Here is a 26,966-nt window from a genome sequence, read left to right on the forward strand (position 1 = left end):
TATTCTATTAAGCAGTGCCTCCAAAAGTGATACTTTTGGAAGTAAACGGAAGGATTTGGTGTTTTACCAGTAAATCAATCTTACTGGGAAGAAATGCTGAGACTTGAACAGATGGAACCATTGAGTTCCATATTCTTTGCTCATCCCTGGCAGAGTCACTGAAGTGCAGCCAGGCAACACTCCTCGCTGGACAGCCTTTGGGGAATTTGTTTGTATTCTTGTTCGGAAAGAAGAAAGAGAGAAAGTAACATGATTGCCCTCTGCCCTTCAGCAGATCCTCAGCAAAACAGTTTGCAAGCAGACTTGAATTCACTGTCGTCCTTCACATTTTGCGATTGTGACACAGAATCCAGTTCAGCTTCAGTCAAATCTCTGACAACCTTTCCTGGATCTCTGATGCATGGCCCACATGCACACATGCATAATTAAAAAGAAAAAAAATTAAAAAATCGGGTCCCTGCTTGTCAGAAAATTGCCACCATCTCCATTTTGGCAGGGCCTGCCAGTGCTCTGCCATATGCTCACGGGTGCTTTGTCAAGGGCTGCAGTACCATTTTAACATGATTTTCTGTATCTCATCTTACCACTACATTTACAAACAGAGAAAGCTTATTGACTGTTCACCGTGATTCTGAGATGCCATCATCTTTTGACATTACAAAAACATACCTGAAAGTCAAATTATATGTAAGTACATCATAAGACACAGGTATCACACATGCATACATGAGACTTCTGTAAAGCATGTGTGCTTTTCTCAACAGCCTCAAGAAGCAGAAGACAGCAAGAACACAGAAAAAATCCCTGGCTGACCCGAAACGCGGCAGCTCCACCTCACTCAGCAGATCAAGGTGCTGCCAACAAGCCATAAGCCTGCGCCGCAGCAGCGGTGGCACAGGGTGGTGGCAGAGGGGCAGTGCCCGTCCTGCTCTGCTCGTGTGCGGGGAGCGTTGAGTACCCGGGGGCAGTGGAGCGGAGAGGTGACAGCGTGTGTGCCCTGACGGCTCGGGGGGCCCCGGGCCTGACCGCCCTTTGTCGGGGACACCGGGCTGTTCATGAGCGTTCCCGCCGCCAGGAGCCCCGCCGGGACGGGCTCGGGGCCGCCGCGGAGCTGGGCGGGAGGACGCCGCTGAAGCCGCTCTTTCCGGGGCGGCAGCTGCGGCCCCGCCCGGCCCGGCCCGGCTCCCTCAGCCCGGGGCGCGGCCGTGCCCGGCGGGCGGGCGGGGCTCGCCCCGCCGCGAACAAAGCGGCCCCGCCCAGCACCGCCGCCGCCATCTGTCCCTCCCTTCCTTCTTGTCTCCCGCCCCCGCGGCGGGGCGGCCCCGACCCGCCCCTTTCGCTTCTCACTGAGGCGCAGAGGGCCCCGGGGCGCCGCCGGGCGGGCAGCGGTGCAGGCGGGCACCGAGCGGAGCGACAGCGGCACCAGCGCCAGCCAGACCCCGGCCCCGGGCCGGTCCCTCTCGCCGCGCAGCCGCGCCCGCCGCCATCTTCCCCTCCCGCCCCGCCGGTGCCGGCGCGAACGGGCCGCGGGGCCCCGCAGGTGAGCGACGGGAGCCAGGGCGGGGGCCGGCGGGCCCGGAGGGGCTGCGGCGGGAGGTGGGCTCTGCCCGGCGGCCGAGCCGGCGCCGGGCCCCGTCCGTGGTTGCGCGGGGCCGCCGCCGCTTCCCCCGCGAGGGGCGCATCCTCCCGGCTGCCGGGGCCGCCCGAGCGCCGCCGCCCCTTTGTTGTGCCCCGGGCCGGGCAGCCTGGCCGGAGCCCGGCGGGTGCACCCTGTGCCCGGGCCGGCCCGCAGGAGCCGCGCCGGGGCCGTGCGGCCCTGCCCGCCCCGGTGCTGAGCTCACATTCCCGAAATGCTGATGCGGGCTCGGCGCGGCGCAGTTCGCCGGGGCGGCTGCTCCGAGCCCGGTGGAGCTGGATTTTGGGTGGAAACCTGCGTGAAGAGGAAGAACGTATTGGAGCAAGTGGGGGTATCACAGTCAAAATGCGTTCATTCCTAGTTTCTCGAAGTTGTTTGGGCTTTTTATTTTTTTTTAATTCCTTCTGTTTTCACTCTAACGTGAAGCATTGCATAATTTAATGTCACCTTTTTGTCATTCGCGGTGCGGAATGCGCTGGATGAGGCGTGTGCGTGTGGGAACAGGGACTGACGGATGCCGAGGGCTCTGCGGTCACCTCCAGAGCGTGGTGAGACCAGGATTACCGGGTGGCTTTGAAGCAACAGCTGATCTAAGCAGGGTAACAAAATGGATTAGGAGAGGGCAAGACAGTGAAAAATCTGTGGGAGACAGGAAAGGCGGGTGTGTAAGAGAACACCGATTTGCTGTGTATTGGAGTAGGAAAGGTTTCAGTCATGGAGTTCAGCTGTGCAAAGTTTGGCGAAGGTTTTCTATGAAGGCTTAATATACTCAATGCTGTTCATTTGAGATAATGAATTGTGCGATCTTAGGGTGAAATGGGTGTCAGTGAGTGTGCTGACTGCTGTGGAAATCAATTGTGATAACAAAATCTGGCCTATAGTGTTGTTTGTTTGTTCTTTGTAAATTCCTTTGATATAGAGTAACTGGAAGATGATTGAGGGCACATCAGAAATGGAGCCAGTAGGGACTGACTGGGCCCTGAGTGCCCCGTGGGCTCTGTGTGGGCAGAACTCCGGAGTGGCCTCTGGGCAGGCACGAGAGTCATATGTAAGTGACTGTGGGGTGGATTAAAAGGTGAAATAACTTAATGCAAAACAGCCAGCTATTTAAATATGTATGACTTGCTCCTATTCGGGATTTCTGTGACATGGCTCACCAGGATGCTGAGGTGATGGGTAACGCATCGCAGCTGTCAGTGAAGTCAGCGAACCAAGGCTCCTAATTTGGCTTCGCGTCTCACTTTAAATGTGTCACTGCTCTCACAGTATGACACTTAAAATTTGAACTATAATATTTTTTCTTGTGTTTGAGAGTAGTTAGAGATTTTATATTCCTTGCCCAGTTTTCCAAATGTATATTGCATACTATTGGCAAGTGATCTATTTCAATTAGTAAATAACACAGGAATAATGCTTATTGTAGAATTTCACTATTGACTTGCTCAAAATATTAAACTTTAAATTTCCATTATGTGAGTGTGTATGCATTTTAATTTTTTTCTAAGGAAGGTGACTTAAACAGAAGAAGTATTTAATACTGGTTTAGATGCTTTTAGTTTAAAAACATTTTCCTGAAATAGTATATTTTAAGGTATAAGTGAATATAAATGTTTTAAATTTTTTTTAAGAATTGTTTTCTCTGCTTATAATACCCTGAGAGGATTCTTGCTGTTGGCATGTTCTTAGAACATGAGTAAGAACAGAACAAGAGTGAAGCCTCTCTCTGGAGGATTTAGTGGTAGGTAGTCCTGTGTTCCAAAGAGTTTTTTTTAAAGGGTGTCTTGTCCATTGAAGCTACAGAGAAAAGTTGTGCCAGGTTTGTGGTAAGAAGTTTTTTTGGTTTTTTGGTGTAGGAAAACAAATTTAAACACAGAACTAGGTGGAGATAAGGGGGAGTGAACTGGAGAAAGAAGGAAGGAGGACAGGTGTGGAGAAGTACTGTTCTGCAAAGACTGGGAAGAATAAAAAGGTTGCAGCAGAAATGTGGTTGGTAGAAGGCACCTGAAATATTAAGGTCTAATTCTCATTTGCTTTCATTTATACCTCAAGCTAATGCTGTGCCTCAGTCGTTCTTGAGTATTAGTGCTTGAGCTGATCAGATTGTGACGTTATGTGCCATATGTGCTGGCAGAAAGCAATACAGTGTGATGGACCAAAGATGCAGCTTGAGCTCTAATCTTGAGTTTCCCTGCTGTTCTTTGCTATTTAATTATTATTATTTTTATGTATACACATACAGACATACCACTGAATGTGAGAAAACCTGATAGATTTCATAGAGGGTGATGTGTAAGCCTATGTATATTTATGATTTCGTGATAGTGTTAGAGGACTGCTTATTACTTTGACAGCATAATTCTTAGAAGTCTGAGCTCATAAGACTAAAAAACATCAATTACGTGAAAATCTTCTCTAGTGGGTTTACTGTTCTTTTCTAGCCATTTGTGTTGCTCTGACAGCAAATGCACACTAAATATTTTCATAATACTGTTAATGTCTGAGCTTATCAGTGTGCTTCAACTCTTTTTCAGAAGTTCGGTGTCCAAACTAGGTTTGGGTATTGTATTACATTTTTCTTTACAATACCCAAAAGTGCTGTTACTAGTCTTGTATCAAATATGGAAGGTGCAATCCGTGTAAATGAGGTTAAGTGTTAGAATTGTCAAAGGCTTTATGTTCAGGACAAGCCTGTTATTTCAAAAAATCTAAAAAGGAAAATGGAGGACAACTGCTTGCAGATGCTTAAGAGTACAAATACATTAACTAAAATCTAGCAAGTACTGAGTTTTATGCTCAGTATCAGTACAATATGTGAACGATTAATTTTAAGGCAAGCTTGAAGCTGTGTAGGATGGCTTCCTATTTCAACTTGAGTCCTGTAGATCCAGTTGAAAAGAAAGCTGGACTTGGTGTTCCTTTCTTCAGAGAGAGTCTTAGTCTGATTTTCTGATGGGGAGTCTCAATATAACTTTACCTAAGTTTTACTTTGTCTTTTGACAAGGAGATTAATTTAGTTTATGTAAAAACCACCAGTGCCATAAAGCATAATAAAAAAGAAATGTAAATGCTTCAGGTGAGGTTGTGAATTAAGATGTCAATACTAAACTGCTGGTTAAATTTGTGTGGGGGTTTTTTTTCCCTTCAGTATATAAGCAGGGTTGAATTTTTCTCTGGGACCAGAAATCCATATCCAGTTGCCAAAGGGGGCAGTTGAAACAGTGCTAAAATGTAAGGAGAAAAGCACCTTTCTACAAATTCTGGATTTGGATTTGTGGGTCTAGCTTTCTTTCCTGCAGCAAAGCTTTCTGCAAGCCAGACTTTAATTTTTCCCATTGACTTTACTATCTAAGAGTGTGCTCGTGGTCTCTGGGTGTGTCTTTCATGAGACCCATCAAAATACTTGGTGATTGGAGTCTTCTGTGACTAAAATGAGAATTAGACCCAGCCATTTTAAGAAGTTAGGCCATTTCATCTGGCACAACTAGGTCTCTGTTGTTCCAAAATAAACTATGCTGCTATAATCAAATGCTTTGCTCTTCAAATGTTCTGGCAAGAATTTACATGGAAAAAAGTTGACATACAGCTGTGAGAAAGATGAAGAACTTGGGAGTTTAGATAATAATGCAAAAACCCATGTTATTAATGCCTAAGTTTTTGTATCCTTTCAAGTTCACTAGCATTGGTTTATGGTGATCCGTGAGAAGTTTCACAGGAGTATTTGTCTCTTCCCCTCCTCTCTGGTAAATAATTCATTTCTTGTTAATATACTGAGTGTTCTCTTTGGTTTATTCAAACTTATTCAGTTTCTCTGTGTCTTGTTCTGATATGAGATAGATAACTAGCTTATTAACTCCAGTTTTCTAAGACTGAAGTATCTGAAGTCTGTCTTGGGAGCTACATTGCCCACAGCTGGTTATCTTTCAGCATCCTAGTTGCTAGATTTCTGCATAAGTGAATGAGTGCATGAGGGAATTGAGAAGTACTTTTATTTTCCCCTTTGAATTATAAGGGGAAGAAGCTGGGAACTATAACCTGTTGCTGTGGACATCTTGCTCTCTGTGGTCATCTCCCTTCATTTTTTGGATCACTGATGCACCATTGTCTCTCCTTGTTGCCTTCTGCTGAGGGTTCATCACTGCTTTCCTGTGGTTTTTGGTGCACTCTCATAATCAGTTCAGGTTGGGTTAAGACTTTGCTACTGCCAGACAGCAGAGTTCTGTTAGTGTCCATGGAGTAAATAAGTGTTTAACTTGCCCCTGGCTCAGCACACAACCCAGCTGGGGATGTTGTGGGGTGGCTGGGGATGTGTGGGAGTGTGTGGCTGAGTGCAGAGGTGACAAGAGACTGCCCTTTTCTGCAGTAGTAACATGGGATTACACTGGAATCTTCCTGATGTGAAACCACACTCTCCTATACAGGAGTGCTGCTAGGTAGTTGGTTTTGGGGTTTTTTGTTGTTTTTTTTTTTTTTTAGAGCTCCTGATAAGGTGGTGCTCTGTGGCTTGACTGTGTTGTAGTTTTTCTCCCCACATTCCCAGATAGTTTACAGATCATCTTAGGAGGTACAACTGTAAAGTCTTTTTAAAGTTTGAAAAAGGAAGTTCAACAGCTTCTACTTTATGTCAGACTTAAGCACTCAGGCAAGATTTAGCCAGAAGCAGAATTTAATTTAGGTTTCCTAAGAGGAGTACATGTTACAACTCTCATATCCTTTGAGGAATTATGCTGCAGAGGAGTTTGGACCTTGTACCTATGGGAGCTTTAAACAAGGTGACTGCCGGCTGCCAGGGCCCCAGCTCCATCTTCCTGCTTCTCCTTTCTGCTGGCTGGACAGCTCCTTAGACCCCTGAGCCACTTTATGTGTGTTGGTGGAGAAGCTAAGGCGATGACAAAAGTGAGGAGTGCTAGGGAAGGGCCAGGACCGTGCAGCTGGAGGCAGGTGAGTGAAGGGGAGTTGGCAGCCAGTGGGCAGACTGTCTTTAGGCCACCTTGGGTTTGCAGCTTTAGGTTCTTCGTGAAGGGTATAGACAGAAATAGTCATCCTTACAAAGGAAGAATGAAAGCCCCTGGCTTAATTGCCATATGCTACTTCAAAATTAAGGTAGGGAGAGAAGGCAATTTTAGTGTGCTATGCCTTTTGCATCTGTTAGAATGCGAGATCTCTAGATAATGACATAGTAACTGACTCTTATGCTCTTTGAACTTCACTGTTTGCCTTTCAGAAAGGAAAATTTTACATACTGCAGGCTTGGTAAGCACAATATTTTCACACTGCAAGAGGACTGATTTCTTGTTAGATTTGTTGATATGGGCCCTGTATATGCATAGGACAGAAACCAAAAAGTTGCAGATGCAAAGTTAGGTCTTAATTATGGCTTCATAGTCAACCTCTTAAAATCAGTTAATTAATCTTGTAATTTAATTTTTGTAACACTATTACATTCTGTTCTATAAAACCGTATCTTTGTTTTTGTTAGTAGCCAACATTTGTTAATCAAGCATAAAGTAAGATACTGATCATAGCTAAAATTCTTTCCTTTTAGGCTGCCATCATGACGGCTGAAGAAACGGTGAACGTTAAAGAAGCTGAAATAATTAAGCTAATACTAGATTTTCTTAACTCAAGGAAACTTCATATCAGTATGTTGGCACTTGAGAAAGAAAGTGGGGTCATTAATGGCTTGTTTTCAGATGACATGCTCTTTCTAAGGTAGGACTTCTTTTTCTGGTGCTTAAACACTACATATATGAAAACAGAGCTGGACTGCGATTCAGTGGGCAGCCCTGTGCCACTCAGTGGGAGATCTTAACTTGTGCCCTCATCTTATGCTGCTTCCTCCTGATCCCATTCTGTGGTCCAGCCCTGGAATGTGTTCAGCTCTGAAGTTAGTGACACCCTTCTATGAGCCACTTGGAGTAAGTGACTGGGCATCATCAGCATACACTGAGCTAGATTTTTTTGATTGCTTGTTCATTCGTTTTAACTTGGTTATTTTTCTGGCACACCAATGAATTTAAGTGGGAAGGAATCTTAACAAGTGCCAGTGTTAGTGCAGGGTAAGCTGGGGAAAGACCATAAGCAGGAATAGTATGGGAAAGCAAGCCTTGTTGGTATCTGTGATGTGTTATCAGCTTACCAGGTCATATGGACCTCAGTATGTGGTTTATTGACTACTAAAATATTTTTACAGTGTTCTAGTGCTAAGATCAATGATGAGTGGTTTCCAAAGCTTTTCCCCAAAAATATTCTCTGCATTTCAAAATAATACCTAGATTTATCTCAAGTTTAACAACATGAAAGGAGTATCTTTTATCATCAAGGCATGAGAGTTGGTGCAATTTACCATTCAGGATATTGCCCTCAATATTTTTAAAAATAATCAGTGTAGATGCACACTAGTTTTCAGCATTGCTGTCTTCTATTTCATGCCAAAGGTACACAGTAATATTGTTGAAGCATGAGAATATAATCTACCCAGCTGTTCTTAAAACATTTAAAAATACATTTTATCACTGAGCAAAACTTCTCACCTGGCTTCCCTTTTGATTAAAATTATGGATATTGGACTAAAATGAAATGAAAGAAGAATTACAGAAAGATGGAAGTTACTAATCCAGTTTATTTGTTTCATTCTTAGCTCAGTTGGAGTAACTCATCCCTTCCTTGTAGGTCTGTGTGTGATATGAGGGTATGAATTGAACTGAACTACCTGTTCAGTCCAGCCCGCTGATCTTGGAGTTGGAGCTCTTGTGCTGGCATTGTTCCTGCCAAGCTGTTCCTCTAACATTGTTAATACGGGAGCTCTGTGTTTACCATCCCCTTTATAAAATAGGCCCAACATTATTTATACATTTTAAATTGACCAATTTTTCAGTTCTCTTCCATTCTTTGAGATGTATTCATTGAATTAATATCTTTATTTAAACTCTTCAAGTAAGATTTTTTTTTTTAAATAATAATTACAGGTAAAGCAGGAGACACGGGACCATTTTGTGCTTTTTGATGTGCCTTCAAAAGTAATTCATATTTGTCCTTCTAGTATGCAGTTATTTTTACAAAATATTGAGAAAACATTTTGCTCTTGCAGTTAGTCACATCAGACAGTCCTCTTGGCATCTGTGCAAAGCATTAGCTTTTCAAAGCTGGTTGATCACTTGTGTATTTAAATTATTGTTTTGTATTTAAGTGGACTTCTTGAAAAAGGTTGTTCTTGTCTAGTGAAATTCAAGGAATGATCCTTTCTTTTACTAGGCAGTTGATTCTTGATGGTCAGTGGGATGAGGTTCTTCAGTTCATTCAGCCTCTTGAATGTATGGAAAAATTCGACAAGAAAAGGTAAAATAGAATGTATGTCAGAGTTCAGTTTTCTGAGTTGTGGAAAATATGTGAATTTCTAACTATTGTCTATGAAAACAGTAGTTGTAAATTTGTGATCTTAGTTTTGGGGGTTTTTTTCTAACCTGTATACTCTTCACAAAGTGTATGCATGCATTTTTAAAGTTGTACTTAAAATACATGCACAGGATCTGTAATGAGGTGTCATTGGTCATACGCTTCAGAAATATGGTGCATGTTGTACTGTCTTTTAATAGATGGCTGCTCTGTCATATTTCTGTTTAAGAAATAAGTACGTTTGCTATACTTCTCATACTAGCCTTCTGACATTTTTAATTGAACCCTTCTGAAAGCAGTAGTGGAAAAAGACATTTCCTGTTAAAAAAATAATGTTGTGGTTACCAATTTGTTAAAGTTTGAGATCAGAGTTCCTTGTCGTGGCAGTTTCTATGCCTAATTCAAAAATTTGCTATGAAATACCCTGCATGTCTCTAAAGTTTACCTACTAGAGCAAGATGTATAGTATTTAACTTCTCACCTGCAGATTTCGATACATTATAATGAAGCAGAAGTTCTTGGAAGCCTTATGTGTAAACAATGCGATGTCAGCAGAAGATGAGCCTCAGCATGTAAGAATTCTCTGGTTTGGGAAGATTTTTTGTTGTCAGGAAGTCTCTTGAGAGATTCTGATTAAAGGCAGAGCGGAAGCTCCCATCATTAAATGCACAAATTTTAGGTATTACTAGATGGTTTCATAAGCACTGAAAAAAATAATTGGTGTCCTTTGGAAATTAATGTGGCGCCCAGGTCTCAAATAGAATTCTATATAAAAGGGTTGTTTGAAACTTTGCAGCATGGATCAGTGACCATATGCTGTGTTTGTGGTCCTGGTCTCAGATTTACTTTAGGCCATTATGCTGAAGTACAAAGCTTTTTCCTTTTTTTTTCCTCTTTCCTCTCCCCCTCCCCCCTCAATTATTCTGGAGCAAGCCTCAGAATTGCAGAAATTTATTTTCATAATGTGGGCCAGGTAAAGGATTCCAATTTGAATGAATCTTAAATTTAATTTCTGTTGCTTTTGGAGAGAAAGGTCAGAGTTGGTTTGTTTGGACCGTTTTTTTTTTTTCTTGAGGGAACAGATGTATTCACAAAGGACTCCTTCATTTAAATGTGCAAACAGCAGGAGTTGTGGACTTAGGTTTTTGATATGGAAAGAGGCACTAACTCAAATTGGCAAAGAAGGTTTGCAGGTTGTGAACTTAGTTATAGTTTTTCATTTATTTTGAGGATACAGTAATACCAATTTTCTAACACTAAAATGTTATGGAATTAAAAATGAAGAACGCCAGTAGCTTCAAGGTAATCGATTTTGTTTTCCAAATGGAATTGATTTTAATTCTCTGTCCCATTACATGTACATTGTGCTGCAGGGTTTTTTCTTGACAGTGTAGAGAAAGTTAAAAGTCCGTCTTTATAGTTGTAGATGGAAGCTGTCTATTCCTTTAATCACTCAATCTGTATACTGTTACCAGACAGCAGTAGAGGGAAAAAAAAACATACTAATGTTCCTTATTTTGTTACCAAATGGGTTGGCATGTTGTGGATGAAAGGCTGCTGTATTGAAGTATCTAGGTAACATGGATAAGTGAGGAGTTTTATCTTTTTTTAAAATCTTTGCAACTAAAGTGCCAAGTTTTGTGTATGTAACGTGGTTCTTGGCTATTAACAGGCTTTGTAATAAAGCCTTTTATTCATTTGGAGGTCTTATCTTCTGAGAACTCTTTGAATGTTTCTAACATTTTTGATTGGGGAGCAGAATCTCAGTATAAAAGCTGACTCAAAGTTGCTAATCACTGGAAACTAGAGCAGTCTATAAGTCTTTTATAATGTATGCCAATAGCTTCTCACAGGAAAAAAAAAAGGGGAATATAAGTCAGCTGGCTTTGAGAATGGAAGTAACCTGTGCTACAATAGAATTGTAGCTGTTCAACTACAGATTTAAAATTTAATCCTGTCAAACCTGCAGTGACATGAAAACATTCCATAAATCTCTAGGAAGTGGGACTGGATGGGGTTTTTTAGGAAGTCAAAGTGTCTAGGAATTTGTCTCTGTAACTGCATTTGCATCAGCAATTTCAGACTATATCGTATGACTTTTTAATTTAAATATAACCAGTAATAGTAATAAATGAATGAGAGCAGGGAAACTCTGCTACTGCCTGTTCAGCTGTTTTATTGTGGAACCACATGTCCTGTGAAGGGCTCCGCTGACGTTAATGTTTCTGTAGCTGGAGTTCACAATGCGAGAGGCAGTGCAGTGCCTGCACGCGCTGGAGGAGTATTGTCCCTCCAAGGAAGACTACAGCAAACTCTGCCTGCTGCTGACACTGCCCCGCCTGACCAACCACGCCGAGTTCAAGGACTGGAATCCCAGCACTGCTCGGGTGCACTGCTTTGAGGAAGCCTGTGTCATGGTGGCAGAGTTCATCCCAGCCGACAGGAAGCTGAGCGAGGCCGGCTTCAAAGCAAGTAACAACCGCTTGTTCCAGCTTGTCATGAAGGGATTGCTTTATGAATGTTGTGTGGAATTCTGTCAGAGTAAAGCAACAGGAGAAGAAATCACAGAAAGTGAAGTATTGCTGGGCATTGATCTCTTGTGTGGCAATGGGTGTGATGACTTGGACCTTAGCTTATTGTCATGGCTGCAGAACCTGCCAGCTACTGTGTTTTCTTGTGCTTTTGAACAAAAGATGCTTAATATTCATGTTGATAAACTCCTCAAGCCTACAAAAGCTGCGTATGCTGATCTTTTGACACCTCTCATCAGCAAACTTTCTCCTTACCCATCGTCCCCAATGAGAAGGCCTCAGTCAGCAGACGCTTACATGACCCGCTCCTTAAACCCTGCCTTAGATGGGCTGTCCTGTGGATTAACAAACCACGATAAGCGGGTCACAGACCTCGGGACCAAAACTTCTCCAATGTCGCACTCCTTTGCTAATTTCCATTACCCAGGAGTACAGAATCTCAGCAGGAGCCTCATGCTTGAGACTACTGAGTGTCACAGCATTTTTGAAGAGTCACCTGAGCGGTAAGTGCAACTAGAGCTCTATTTTTTTTCTTAGCTAATGTTGTTGATATTACTGTGTTCTTACTCACACTGTAACTCTGAACATAATTGTAATATTGAAATATAATTTGGTTGTTTGATTTCTGTTGTAAGTAAAACTGTACAAGGTAGTTTCTTCCTTCTGCCTTTATGATTCAAGTAGATTTTCATATTTGGTTTTGGGCCATATAGATTCAGTCTGGGCTTTCTTGAAGTTGAAATCCTAGCATGGAGCACCAGTATGCTCTGAGTACATAATAGAGTCTAGCTAAGATTTATGTTCAGTATCACTGAGTTCTTTCATTCCACATAAATAAATGGAGACAGTGGAATAGCTGTAACTCCCGTCTTCTTTTTCCATTCCGTCCTCAAGTCTCTGTAAATTTTAGTCCTGACATCCTAAATCATTACCTATACTTGCAAAATTTGCATATCCCAATGAAGTTAGTGGAAATGACAATATGATGTCATTGTAGCATTCCTGTATCACTTAAAATGTTACAATAGTATTTCAGCTTAAATATTTACTTAATATTTTCCAAACCAAATCTGAGTCAGTCAACTGAATGTATTATGTTTTTTGTATTGGACTTAGAGATAATTGGGTTATGCTATTAATAAGTTATTGATTGCAGTGTAGATTGCAAAACTGTCCTCTTCTTTAAGAACTACATCAAAGTTTTGTGCTTTTCTGCCTTCTGAGAGAAAGGTAATTAGGAGATGTGGTACTTGTCAGTTGAGAGTTTATCATCATGTTTTTGCCTGGCTTTTATTTTGATCAGCAGTTCTGTCCCTTCCTAAATGTAATATCCATGCTTCTCTAAAAGCAGCTGCCAGGTTTTTTGGCTCCAGATGGGTAGCTAGCCCTGCATGTGGGTGCAGTGGCCAACAGGAGACATTTTCAGAGCTGGTCAGTCAGGGGTGGTCAGTCTGGACTACAGCTGGTGTCTGTTAGTTTTGCCTCGCAGCAATATTCTGTATATTGTGTCATGGTAAAGAGCAGCTGTAATTAAACTCAGTAAAAAGGAAACAAACACTATCAAACTGATGTCAGTTCACCAATGATGATGGAAATACTTACAGTAATGTATGTATTAATTTATTAATACATTAATAATGTATTAATATTTATCTTAATGCTTGTCTTGAAAGGACATCTATTGTTTGATTAAAATCTTTGGTTTTACCAGCCTCTTTCCAAATGGAGTTTTTGTGGATAGCTATTATGGAAGTATCCCTGGTGTTACATTTTTTACAAAGTGTACTTCCTGATTATACTAATGAATTATGAATCCTCTAATTTAACTGATCTGTATAAAACCTTAACATTTGTGTGTGTAGACCAGGGTTCAATGTTCAAACTGATTCTTGAAAGGTTTTTGCTTCCCTGTTCAGTATTAGAGTACTAGAATAATTCTGCACAAATAGTGTTATGTCGTGGGCTAAATAAGGTGGTAAATTGCTGCAGTTCTTCTTTATGTAGGCCTTACGTGATGTTAAGTGAAGTTTAGAGTTTTTAACATGTTTTTTTCATTAGTAATAGATCCCTTGAAGGTAAGACTTAGGTTATAGGGCCAGAGCCATAGTTTTCAAGAAGGCATTACCTTTTTCAGAACAAAATCCAACTTCAGATCAAGTGTGCGACTTAAATGGCAGTATTTGTAAGGGTGGGAGCTGAGCTTTATTTGAATATGGCCTTTGCTTCCCCTTGCACATGACAGAAATATGGTATTTCTCTTACAAGTTGTGCTCATCAAGCAACTGTCTTTTAGTCAGCTGAGATACTTCTGTTATTGTACAGAGGTGCCCAAAAAGTTTAAAATAACTTTATTAAGAACTTTGTTCCAAAGTCACCGGCTATGTGAGCTCTGCACATCTACTGATGGCCAAACCATTTCGGAAAGAGCTCCATGCAGAAATAGTTAAAATACAAGAATAATAAAACCGATACAAACAATTTTCTGTCTTGCACTTTCAGGAATGTTCAAGCTGATGGATGTTATACATAGTTTAAATTTAGATTGCTAGTAGTAATTAAAGTGATTATCTTAGGGAATATCTTTAGTCACATAGTATATGAGATAATATTTTATGCACATAATTGCTTTGAAAATGGGAGATCTTGAATAACTTGTTAGTTAAAAGGTATGTAATTCGAGTGAAGGGATAGAAAATAGGGAGTTTGCATATGTCATGGTGGTAAGGCTTTTTGGAAAATGCAGGGGAAAAAGCACTGTGCTTTTTTGTTTGTTAGGAGTTTCATTTTTAGTGTAACCCCTTGCAAGTGGCATTTTCTTCCCAAGCAGTATCTTCAGTTATATGTGACTTAAATAGTTTGCACACTTGTGTCATCAGACTTTACTCTAGAATGTTATCTTTCTCTACTTGATTTTTCTACTCTTAATTTTTCTCAGTTAAGCTTCTCTTCTTTTCCATGTTGCTGCGAGAAGTGATACTCCTGTGGAGCAACAGCGTCCCATCGGCAGTGAGGCTTTGTGCCAAGGTTCAGTTCCAGAAAATGAACCACTCAATGCAGCACAGAGTCAGGGATCAGCCAAACAAGAAAAAAATGAGGTAGTGCATGTTTGTTTAAAAATAATGAGGCCCTTTGAGCTGCGTTCAAATCACTTCATAATGATTTGCCTTTGTTTGGAGAACTTCATGCATGACAATGGGTTGCTTTGAATCTTTGTTTTTACTATATTAAAAATACCATATTGCAGCTTGTGTAAGAAACTGCTCCTTTTTTTTTCCGTTGTATAGAGTTCTGCTGTTGTTTGAGTTTGTAATGCAGCTGATGAGTGTGCCTTGTCACGCCAGCAGTGCAGCTAAACTTCACTTCCATTAAGGTCTTTGAGTCACTTCTCTGCTGCAATAGTATTTTGTATGCACCTTAGGAGGGAGGGAAGAGCAGATGCAGAATTTATAGGAGAGAATGAGGACAGGAGATGCTGTGGTGAAGATGTTGACCAGGCTATTATACGCAAGTAGAAAAGAATGTAGTACCCAGTCCAATTTCACCTTGTTTTGTTTCCCACATCATAGTGGGAAGAAATTGTAAGAATTAATTTCTGTGTAAGAAATTAAGTTGGTTTTTTTTCATAGCTTTATTTTTGCAGTGTTCCTGTAGAGACTGATTTAGAAGCCAGAGTTTATAGATTAGAGCTTCTGGGCAACATATTTTAGGTTTGCATGTTAGTTTGGGTAATAATAGCACGGAATCAAAAGATCAAAGGATTGAATACAATTATAACAAACAAGTATCAGTCATGGAAAGAAATATGGACAAGAATGTACCTGTTGCCTAGAAGGATTATAACCCAGTGACTGGGGAACAGTTCACAAATTTCAAATACAGGGAATAAATGCTTTCTAGACATCTGGTGATTCCTTTGAAGTTTCTAAACTGCAAGTATTCACCATGGGAAACCCAAGGTGATAAATACTTTGCAAATACAACAACACTAGAAAATCCATTATAAATCAGAAAATTATTGTGTCAGAGAACAAAAAATCATAATGCAAATATTGTTAATTAGAGGAAATGCAAAGGCTCTTAGTTAAAAGGACAGATCATGCATGAATTGTCTGAACTAATGCAGAGTTATCAGGGTGTCCTTATACAACCTAAATTCATAGGTGACAAAGCTGTTGCTTTGGAAAACAAAAACCCCACCAAGGTTTTTTTTTCTTTTACTATTTTTTTTCCTACTAGTTTTCTAAATATGCAGTTAAGGGGTGTTTTTTTTAGAAAACGTAGGGCAGTTCTGTGTGGATCATCTGGCCTTGGACTGAAGTGCTTTTGGTTTTCTGTTTGTCTGTTTTTATCTTGTCCTCAGCTGCTGGCATTTGGAACTAGTGACACAGAAAGTGAGGATTGGGGAATGCAGGAGGCAGCAAGTCCTGGGCAGCTGGCAGTGTGGGGAGCTAAAGACAGAATGTAAAGGAGAAGGGACCATGAGAAAGCAAGTTGAGATGTTTGTGTTTGGCCCAGAAAGTACAGAATTTTTAAGTTAGAACAGAGCACCAATTTCAAATGTAAGATGTAATGCTTGGATAGACCACTTCAGAATTGGCTACTGGGAGAAGGAGATTGGCTCTGCAGACTGATGGCAGGGAGGTGTCAGTGTGGCAGAAAATACTAAATTTGTAGTGAAAGTGTGACTTGGAATTTGGAATGTTGCTTATGTTGTTTTTTGATTTTTATTTTCAGTTTTAAATAATTTATTTGTTTTGATCTTAAGTAATACTTTGGAAGTTTTGTAGGAAAGAGCAGTCTCCTTCAGAATTATGGCAGAACTGCTTCAACAGTGAAAAACCTAGGCTGGCAGTGGTTGCTTTTTTTAATATGTAAATTGTGTCTGGTTTTAAGGAGGAATTAAATCATTACTCCTCAGAGGAGAACCTCCTGGCCTTTTGATGCCTGTGTTGAAATAATGAATCAGAAAGTAAATATTTAGGTTAAATACCAAAATTAACTATTTAATTTTCATCAGTGATTCTCATTTCTTTTTAGCTTCGTGATTCAACAGAGCAGTTTCAGGAATATTACAGACAAAGACTACGTTACCAGCAGCACTTAGAACAGAAGGAACAACAACGACAGTTGTACCAGCAAATGTTGTTGGAAGGAGGAGTAAATCAAGAAGATGGAGCTGACCAGCAACAGAATCTTACTGAACAGTTTCTTAACAGGTTGGGGACGTTTGTTGATTCTCCTTCTACCCACCTGTATCTCTTCTTAAGTCTCATAATAACCTGGTTTGATGATCTTTTTTTTTTTTTCTCTTGTCGTTTGTTATTAGATCTATCCAGAAACTAGGAGAATTAAACATGGGTATGGACAGTCTTGGAAATGATGTACAAGCACTTAGCCAGCAATGTAATGGGAGCAAAGGGAATGCATCTACCAATCCAGCAAGTAACTTCACATCACCACCCTCAGATGGCAGTCAGAGGATAGCAACTGATAGCCCAAATGTTAATACAAGCACTCCTCGAAAGTGTGGATCAGCCAATCAGATCCCCTTTCCTGAAGAGTCACCTGTACAGGGGAACCAAACGTAAGTTATTTGAGAGCAGGGCAGAATGGGAACTGAATTTCTTCTGTTCACTAATGGTAGTGCTGAAAGAAACAGTAATTTTTCCACCTCTGTGTGTGTGTTTATGTGTATACATATATACATATGTATGTTAAATTTCTAACTTGCATTCACTTGTCCAGTGCTTGGAGTTGCTGCACAAAGAGCAGCCCCTTGTAAAAATAATGTTTTAATGGTAATGAATCAGACACATGTAACACTTGTCCTCAGATTAGTCAGTTCTGAGAATGAGTAATTGAGACTGTAACTTTAGTCCAGAAAATCCATACAAATAAATCTGTCTTTGCTCTTCTTTTTTTGTCTTGTTATGAATTTAAACTCTTCACCAAATCAAAGCAGTATATCAGCACATGCTGTCACTCAGCCACAGCTGGAAGACGCTTTGGGGAATTTAGCTAAGGCAAGAGGTGATGAGGTGAGTTTTCTTGTCACTTAAAATTTGTGTTATCAAAAGATTTGGTATTTAATGCTGAGTATGTGACATCCTCATTCTAAATATCTATTAACAGTCAGAGTTTTTGGTTAATGCGGTACCTGCAGAATCACAGAAATGTTGAGATTGGAAGGAACATCTGGAGACTGAATCCAAACCCACTGCTCAGAAGAGGGTCAATGAGAGCAGGTTGCTTGGGTTTTGAGTCTCTTTAAGGATGGAGGATGTTCCACAACCTTTGTGGACTACCTCATCCCATGTCTGACCACCCTCATACTGCTTTTAAACTAACAAAAAATGTTAAGTGGAATTTGCTGTATATTATTGTTGTCCATTGCCTCTTGTCCTTTCACTGGGTCCCACTGGGAAAAGTCTTGCTCCATCTTCTTTACTCCTCCTATCACATATTTGTATACACTGGTGAGATGTACACATTCACACCCTGAAAAGCCCTTTTGACCTCAAGACCAAACAGTACCAGCTCTCTCAGCTTCTCCTTGTACAACAGAGGTTCCAGTGGGATGTCTTTTACAACCATTGTTTTGTATTTTCCAGGTTGAAACTTTGGTTGTTAGGCTCCACTCAGTCCATGGTTTGAAAAACCAGGGAAATAGTTAGCAGGGAAATAACTGCAATAAGTACATTCAAAAGTTTCTGCATCAGATACATAAAAATCATAATCTTAGAAAGATGGTGATGAAGTCACCAGGAGGATGATGTAATAAAACTTAGCATAATTTAATGATAACTGTGAATGATACAGGGTGAAAATCTGATTCTGTTTAGTATTATATTTGTTTTAGAAACTGTGTTTATGACTTGGACTGTTTTCAGTAAAAATGCAGCTTTGTTCCCCTTGCAAGTTTCACATAGATGAAATGTGTTTACACAAAAATAAACTGTAGTATAGTGCATCTGAAATGGGCTTTAGAAGAACAAAAAATGGGTGCAAGTCTGGAGGGGGAATGAGAAATGTTCATCTAATGTTAGCTGTAAAAGTGAGTTGAAGAAAAGAACTTGTTGGAGTATGCTAGTCTGGGACCTGGAGTAGACATTGTTTTACAAATCTGCACTTTGAATAGTTCAGCCTGGTGTGATGCTACTTGTTAATACTTTGGTTCAGTAGCTTTACTTTAATCCACAAAACAGTCACATCTGCTTGTAAATGTCCAGTTTTACACTGAAGAGCCTAATTTGACTGTTACCCTTCTACACAGGATGACAAATCAAAAAAGCAGTTCATTTGCATTAATACTCTAGAAGACACACAGGCTGTCAGAGCTGTAGCCTTTCATCCCAGTGGGAGTTTATATGCTGTTGGCTCCAACTCTAAAACTTTGAGAGTTTGTGCCTATCCAGAAGTAATTGACCCAAGGTAAGAAAGCTTGTGTAATCATTTCTATATCATAGCCCTTCTTCCTCCTCATACCTGTACTTTTCATACCTTTATTTTATTATCATAAATAGAGCAGTGCTCTCCTTGGAAACCTGAACTGCCAAACAAAATTAGATGATCTGTTGAAGCATTTTTGTATTTGTGGGCTACCTATTTGTTCTCTTTCCTTACTGTCAAGATGCACTGCCATGATACCACACTTTTCCTTATAAAGTGTTGGTTTTGCCTCAGCAGTTGGGCTTTTCTGTGTTTACTGTGATGGCTTCTGGTTTTGATATTCCAACTGTAAAAGTGAGAGAAAGCATGTGTCAGTTCCCAGCCAGTACAAGCTGGGCTTCATGAGATGCAGTTTCTGGCAGGAGGACAGACTTCACATTTGAGAAAGCAATATCTTCTTGAACTTTCAGAGCAAAATGTGCCAGAGCGTTTCTATTGGCCTATTATTACTATAAACATTGTTTTATAGGTATATTGGTTCCTTAAAGGGAAAAGCACTGTTTGTGGTTTGCTGTGTACCTGGTATTTTCAGGGGGTTTTCACCCATTTTTTTAATAGGAGGGGGAAAATATATTTTTTCATCTGGAAATAAATATTGCTGTGTCAATAACCATCTCCTTACCTCTGTTCCACTTCCATTATTTTCTTACAGTAGGGGTGAAGTGCAAGCATCTAAAACTTCACGAGCTGCAAGTGTGCACAGTGTGACTTTATCTGGGACATCTTCCCAGTTTAGAACTGATGCTCAGGCTTCCAAAGTGTTCAAAAGTAATCAGATTTTTTTTTTAATTTCCTCCTTAAATATCATCGGTAAGGTAGACTTTGAAGTTTAATTCCAAAGTATTTATTGGCAATGTATGACACAACAACATAAAAAAAAAAGATTTCTCTGATACCCAACACAAGCCAACTTGCTGGACTTGAAGCCCAGGCAGCTTCCTCTTGACTGGTAAACAGTGCAAAGCATTTCCAGGGGAATGGATGCTGCTTTATGGAGTAACTGTGGTCTGCTTCTGCACAGCTGGTTGTTGAGAGCACTGGGAAGGGTTAGAGCAACTCTGCAGCCTTAGTCTCTAGTTGCAGTGCACGATCTGATGTGACAAGTGACAAGCTGCATCTGGACGTGAAAGGAATACTGACATTTCCTTAATTCTGAACTTGTAAATCTTCCTCACTGTTGTTTTTGACTATGCTTACAGTTTGCCTGAAACAATTCATCATGGGATTTACAAGACAGCAGAGAGATTACATTATCTTCAAGATACTCTAATCCTTGTAACAACATGAGTCCAGACATGCATTCAAAATTGTGTTTTTCAAAAAGCTATAATTATGTAGAACAGATGTTCTTTGAAGCTTTATTGGACCTTTTTAAAGTTTTTAAATCGTCCTTCAAACTGATGTGTGATTCAGGATAGGCTGGTTTGTTCTTTATTCCTTTCTCTAAAGGTATAATAGTAGTGTGGGAGGTTTTTTTTCCTGCATATTTGAGATTAAACACTAATAGATACACATTACAGTTCTGCAGATATTGCTTAAATAATTCCAGTGCTTCCATGCAGTGGATTGGCAACATGTGGTCTCTGAGCTGGATAATTGCTCCTGTATCCTGGCAGAGTCAGGGATTCTCAGCTCTTAACAGGTGGTGGATCCAAACTCAGAGTGCAAGATAAGGCATTAGGTCACTTAGGAAGCTCTGAAGTGTGTTAAGTGATCCTGATTTACACTAATCTGTCATGGATTTCCTCTCTGGCAACAAAATAAAATTAGCTTCCATGTAGATTTACTTTAGTATTCTTTACTAAAGCCATGTTTATCTCCAGAGTTTTTCAACAGACTTGGGTGATTGTCTTCTGTCTTTTCTCTCTGCCTCTTCAGGTATTTATAGTATGGTTTCTGAATTTTTTCAATAGTGATTTAATTTGTTGATTTCTATTGTTGATGTTACTGGAGTGAACATTGATGGAAGTGGATACTGCAGTACTTTATCCTAAGTACTTGACTTCTTCCTGCTATGAGAGCAGAGAAAGAACATTGTAGGAAGGTAATTGATTGAACTTAAGGCAATGTACATCAGTGGGACTGTTGCTTTTATTTTAACCACGTGTAAAGCTGATGTGGTTTTAGAAATAGGAATGTATGGTGTGTTTAGATGTTGTGAAGATTCTTCCACTGACATAGAATGGTGAATGTGTCTTTCTGGCACAGGCTGCTGTATTCAATTTTCTAGTAGAGAAGTGAAGCTTTTAGAGTCACTTTATTCAACAAGTACATTCAATGTACAGCTCATGATGAACATGAGTTTTTTCTTTTGTATGTTTTTTTTGTTATTTTTGTTTAATGGCCAAAAAGGAGACAGTACTTGACTTAGAGTAGCATTTTTCTTTGTCTTCCAAAGCAGGGATAACATTTTTGTGATCCTTTAAGTGCTTGATGAGTCCCACTTATTCTGACAGCAAGAATGGTATAGACAACAACTCTCTGGATAAAACAGCAGGCTTCAGTTTTTATTGTTGCAGTACTAGTAGGTACAAACCAGCCCCAAACACAAGTATATGGAACCTACTATATGGCTTATAATTAAGCTGTCTTACCAAACACAGCCCTCAGTTAGGGATTAAATCTGCTGGGTGGGAAACTGGAAGGGAAACACCTTCCTGTACACATGCACAGAGGTTGCACAGGCTCCTGCTTTCTTCTTTTTTCAGGAATTTGTATTTTTCCAATCTGCAACCTAATGGTTTAGTCCCAGAGCCAGCCTTTAGCCACGCCAGCTGCACTGGTGCTACCACAGACAGTGTGTGCATTATGAGCTTTCTTGGCCTGCTGTTGCTTAATTGAACTCAAGTGTATTCAAAAGTGGCCATAGAATCAAGATGTTGTAGTATGAAGGATGTAGAGAAAAATCACACCGGTTTAGGACTCTCAGGATAAGGTTTCATTGTACTATAACTAGTAATTACTATATTTTATCTATATCAACCCCCAGTAGATGAAGGGACTGCCTAAGTCCTTTTTGCATGTTTAATCACAAGTACAATGGGAAGATGAGGAAAAACTGAGAAAATGGGATGGAGATGATCCTTTTCTCTTAGTTTACATATATATGTTTCAATGCAAGCAATCATATGAATTTAATGTTACTCAAAATAAAGAAAAACAGTATTTTCATTTTAAAATACTTTGTTTTCCTTAGAAATAAGAGGATATCTGATGGTTTTCTTTTTTTTTTTTCTTTTACCAGTGCTTATAATACTCCTAAACAACCTGTAGTTCGCTTCAAAAGGAATAAGCATCATAAAGGATCGATCTACTGTGTAGCCTGGAGTCCCTGTGGACAGCTGTTAGCTACTGGTTCTAATGATAAATATGTGAAAGTACTGCCTTTTAATGCAGAAACTTGTAATGCAACAGGTACTGTGTGTCTATATTTAAAGAGTTTATTTTCAATTATTTGTCAAAACCATTCAAATTACACTGATTATGTATTTAATAGCTTTTGTTATTTTTATTCTAATACTTTAGTCTCTTTTCCCTTTCACCATCACTGTAGTCTTTATCCAGCAAAGAGCCACTGCGAGGTTGGGGATTATCTTTTGGGTTTCATTTGGGTTGGTTGGTTGTGGTTTTATTTTATTTGGCAAGATTCCAGTATTGTGCTCTCTTCTGGCAGATTCTCCTCCATATACAGTAAAACAGCCAGATGTTCTTACCCACCTCTGGATCTTGACTGTCACTAGGAATTTATTTCCACTTCTAGTTCCCTTTTTTTTTGCCTACTTCTGTCATCTGTCTTCTCACCCATCTTAAAAAGATTTCTGGCCCGGCAAATATTACTTTCCGAGCCCAACCCTCCTAATCAATACACTGAATATGGCTCTTATCTTTTCTGTTTTGAACTTGGGCTGCCTTGTCCTATGTGGTTCAGTGATCTCAATGACCTCTCCCTCCGGGCAGAGAAAACCTTTTGAGTTTACCAGAGTTTACAAAAAGAAATAAACGTACTCTGTAAACTTTGGCTGCAATTGGCTGTGGTGATGGTCATTTTGCAAAGCTTTAGGAAGTAAGAAGCTCAAGCAACACTCAACAACAAGATTCTTAGGGATTTTTTTTAAACTTTAGTAACTGAAATATTGTGTTCTATAGAAAGTGCACAGCGATATTTGTACTTGGTAGCATACCCACCCTTGCCCAAAGGTATTCTGCATTATCACTGTAGCTGCTTTAAAGAGTGTAGCACTAACAAACAGAGTATGCCTTATTTTGTTCCTCGATTTTTAAATTATTTTAGGACCAGATTTGGAATTCAGCATGCACGATGGGACAATCAGAGACCTTGCTTTCATGGAAGGCCCAGAAAGTGGTGGTGCTATTTTAATAAGTGCTGGAGCAGGGGACTGCAATATTTACACAACAGATTGTCAGCGAGGACAAGGCCTTCATGCCCTGAGTGGTCACACTGGTATGTGTACTGTGGCTTCTCTCACACTTTCTAAGCCTGTACTATGGTCTAATAAAGTTGTTGGGTTGTTTTGGGGGTGTTTTTTAAATTCTTTGTGTTTTTCTTTGTAGCAAGACTTTTTTTTTTGCTCTCCAGATTGCTCTTGAGGTCTTTTGAGGGGTGATGGGGAATGTTTATTTTTACATATGTTGGCTGTTAATTTAATGGGTTAATGCAACCTCATTCCAGAGAAGATGTAAAGGTGGGTATTGCCTTTCACTGGTGTGTTAGATCATGCAACATGCAGCTTTTCCACAGGATAGTTAAATCTCTGAAAGCAAAAATATAATCTGAACTGTGGTGTTTCAGTATTTGATTAATGACGGTTTATCCACTTAAGAAGTCTTCTTGTTCACAGGTCATATTTTAGCACTTTATACATGGAGTGGCTGGATGATTGCATCTGGATCCCAAGACAAGACTGTAAGGTTTTGGGATTTGAGAGTGCCAAGCTGTGTTCGTGTTGTGGGAACAACGTTTCATGGAACAGGCAAGAGTTGCTATCATGCTTCTGAACATTCTTGCATAAAAATAGACTTTGAAGACATCAAGGTAATATAGGCAGAATGTAAGGGGGGCGTTGTGCCACAGGCTGGAAGCTTGGCTTTAAAAGAAAGAAGCTGTGAGGAATCTTTACCTGCGTTTTGTTTTTAAAGTAACATTTCCTTTCAGAAGTTGAGTAGTGTTTTTGCCTCGTGACTTTCAAACAGACACTTCCAAGTACATTCAGATAAAACATAACTGAAATTCTCGAAACATTAGGGCCAGGGTGAATTCCTTGCAGTATTCCACATTAGTTCATAAAGAGTGACTTTCTTTCCTGTGATGGAACAGACACTTTTTCTCACGTGGCTCTAATACTATCTTTGCTACGATTCCAGTGTGACCTATGGCTTCAGAGTTTTTAATGCCAGAACATAAAAATTTTGTTATTCTAAAGTAACAGTAGCTGTGTGTGTTCACCTTAAATTTAAGGCCAACATTCAGTGTTCTTTTACAATGTATATTCTGGTTTAAAAAAAGTTGGCTATTTGTGCAAATGTACAGAACTATAACATGTGACCATGTGGGTTTTTCTCCTCCTGCAGGCAGTGCTGTAGCCTCAGTAGCTGTTGATCCCAGCGGGCGACTCCTGGCTACAGGCCAGGAGGACTCCAGCTGTATGTTGTACGACATCCGGGGGGGTCGGATGGTGCAGAGCTACCACCCCCACTCCAGCGACGTTCGCTCCGTTCGCTTCTCCCCGGGGGCTCACTACTTGCTCACGGGGTCGTATGATATGAAGATCAAGGTGACAGACTTGCAAGGTAATGTGCTGCAAAGGATCATAGGCTCATTTTCCATTTGGTACCTTTAATGTTGAAGTTGAGATCTTGGTTCCAAGATCAGGTTTTACTTTAAATGGGGAGAAAAACAGTAGAGCTTTGAAGGGTTTGACGTGTGTATATGTGATTGTGTTTGTTGGCAATTGGCTAGTTGTGTAGCTAAAAGTGCAGGCTATGAACTAAATCTTGCTTTGGTCTCATTACAGTAAAAAAAATTATTAACACTGCTGCCTAGTGAGATGGCCATTGCTTTCAGATAGCATTCATAAATTTGACACTTTAAAAAGAGTACATAATTTTAATTTTTATTGGAAAGAGTTAAGAAGAGGGAAGATATCGGGTATATCTAATTGACTTCATTTTCTTGGGCCATTAAACTTTAATCACTTTTTGTGAAAACAGTGAAGGTCTGCATTTTTAAGTTGTACTGTGTCCAGTAACACCTAAAAACTGAAACAGTGGGGCCCTGTGTTACGCTGTGTGTATGTGACTGGGGGGGGATCAAGTGCTTCATAAGATGAAATACATATGAGCTTCACTAAACAAACAAGTAAAAAAAAAAAACCACGAAAAAAACCACTCAAGAGCTGGGGTATAAATTCATGAAATGACTAATGATTTCTGTTCCTCTGCCACAGGGGACCTCACGAAGCAGCTTCCTCTGATGGTGGTAGGAGAGCACAAGGACAAAGTTATCCAGTGCAGGTGGCACACGCAAGATCTTTCCTTCTTGTCGTCGTCTGCAGACAGGACTGTAACCCTTTGGACCTACAATGGTTAGAGTGCAAACAAAGGCAACCTATGCAGCTAAAGCACAGAGACCTGAGACTACAGAACTATCCAAACAATAATAATGAGGCGTTGAGAGCAGCAGTTGAGCAGGAGAGTGTCTTATCAAGAAGAGGGGCACTTGTCACTGGTTTTTCTGGTTTCTAGGAGGTCTTGGTGTTTTTAGTATATTCTTTTGCAGTGCTTCCAGTCTTCCATGTTGAACTCATGCTGCTGTGACCTATTGTAGTCTTGTTGCCAAAGTCTATGAGGAGAACTCTTATGTTGTTGATGTGCACTCAGAGTAACATGAATGATGTGTTTACAGTTTGGTATTAATTGCATTCCTTGGTCTTTGCCTCAACGAGAATTTTGTACAGAACTTAAGTTGAACAACACTTTAATCAAGTCTGTATGTAACTAGTTACACACATACACACACGTAAAACTTACACTGTTTTTTCAGGTTCATTGTATTCATCACTCCTCAACAAGAGATCAGACTTTATAACATCTCCACAATTTCAGTGTTTTTAGTAAAAACATCTGAACTTTAAAGGCTGACTAGGCAGCAATCACATCTTGATTATGGTCCATTATATAGTGTGGGATTTTTTCTTTCTTTTCATCTAACCTGGGAAAAATGTTGCTGTTTTTACTACATGACATTGTTTTGAACAAGCTAACATGTTGGAGGGGGGAAAAAGTAAAATATTGACTTTTTTCAGTAGAAACATGTAATATTTTACTTTTTGAATGCAACAGAATACCTCTGTGTATAATGTACTGTAGAAAAGAGTGGATTGGCAGCAGTTGTCACAGTGAGCTTAATGGCTATCAATTTTTCAAGTAAAAGGGATACCATTAATGCTATAATAGAAACCAGCATGGCTTAAAATGCTATGTCTGCATGATAATTTAAGAATTGTTTAAATTCCCAGTTCAGAAGCTTATCTGAATTTTATTTCTTGCACTGTTTATGTATGGGAAACTGCAGTTTTATTTCTACAAAACTTTAGATTCTAATGTTTATGTATTGTTATATTTTCATATTGTACAGTTCCTTTTACTTTTTAAAATATAAACCTTAAACTTTGGGTTATTTATTTATTTGAACTGCAGTTAAGTTTTGGATTCTCTTGGTTACTAAATTATATGTGCACTGTAGCAAGCATTTTTAACTATCGTATAAAAGTGGAAAGGTAAATATAGAAGTGTATCTGTGCTATAATCTCAATAAAGACCTCCAACACCTGCATCCGTTTTGGCTGTTATTTTGGATTCTTAGTTCATAATTATTTGATATAACTGTGATACAGAATTAGACATATGACTTAACATGCCAGAACTATAAAATACTCAAG

The 26,966-nt window shown here is 39.9% G+C and overlaps 1 protein-coding gene across 6 annotated transcripts; it reads left to right on the top strand.

Annotated features, from left to right (window-relative positions):
* The first annotated feature begins 1,467 nt into the window (after nucleotides 1–1,467).
* WDR47 (WD repeat domain 47) lies at nucleotides 1,468–26,860 on the top strand. Of its 6 annotated transcripts, none has more exons than XM_017832948.1 (15): nucleotides 1,468–1,540; nucleotides 7,179–7,345; nucleotides 8,888–8,971; nucleotides 9,516–9,600; nucleotides 11,260–12,062; nucleotides 14,531–14,654; nucleotides 16,597–16,775; nucleotides 16,886–17,143; nucleotides 17,519–17,597; nucleotides 18,833–18,990; nucleotides 22,253–22,422; nucleotides 23,300–23,470; nucleotides 23,868–23,999; nucleotides 24,598–24,816; nucleotides 25,473–26,860. In XM_017832948.1, the coding sequence occupies exons 2-15, from the start codon at nucleotides 7,188–7,190 to the stop codon at nucleotides 25,613–25,615; spliced, it is 2,763 nt and encodes a 920-aa protein (XP_017688437.1). In that variant the 5' UTR covers nucleotides 1,468–1,540; nucleotides 7,179–7,187; the 3' UTR covers nucleotides 25,616–26,860. The 6 variants fall into 6 exon arrangements, with proteins under 6 accessions (XP_017688437.1, XP_017688438.1, XP_017688433.1 ...); XM_017832949.1 differs by lacking the exon at nucleotides 1,468–1,540 and adding an exon at nucleotides 1,947–1,967; XM_017832944.1 differs by lacking the exon at nucleotides 1,468–1,540 and adding an exon at nucleotides 2,276–2,684.
* Nucleotides 26,861–26,966: the final 106 nt, after the last annotated feature.

Source organism: Lepidothrix coronata, unplaced genomic scaffold (assembly GCF_001604755.1).
Source record: "Lepidothrix coronata isolate B3197 unplaced genomic scaffold, Lepidothrix_coronata-1.0 Scaffold209, whole genome shotgun sequence".
Taxonomy (NCBI): Eukaryota; Metazoa; Chordata; class Aves; order Passeriformes; family Pipridae; genus Lepidothrix; species Lepidothrix coronata.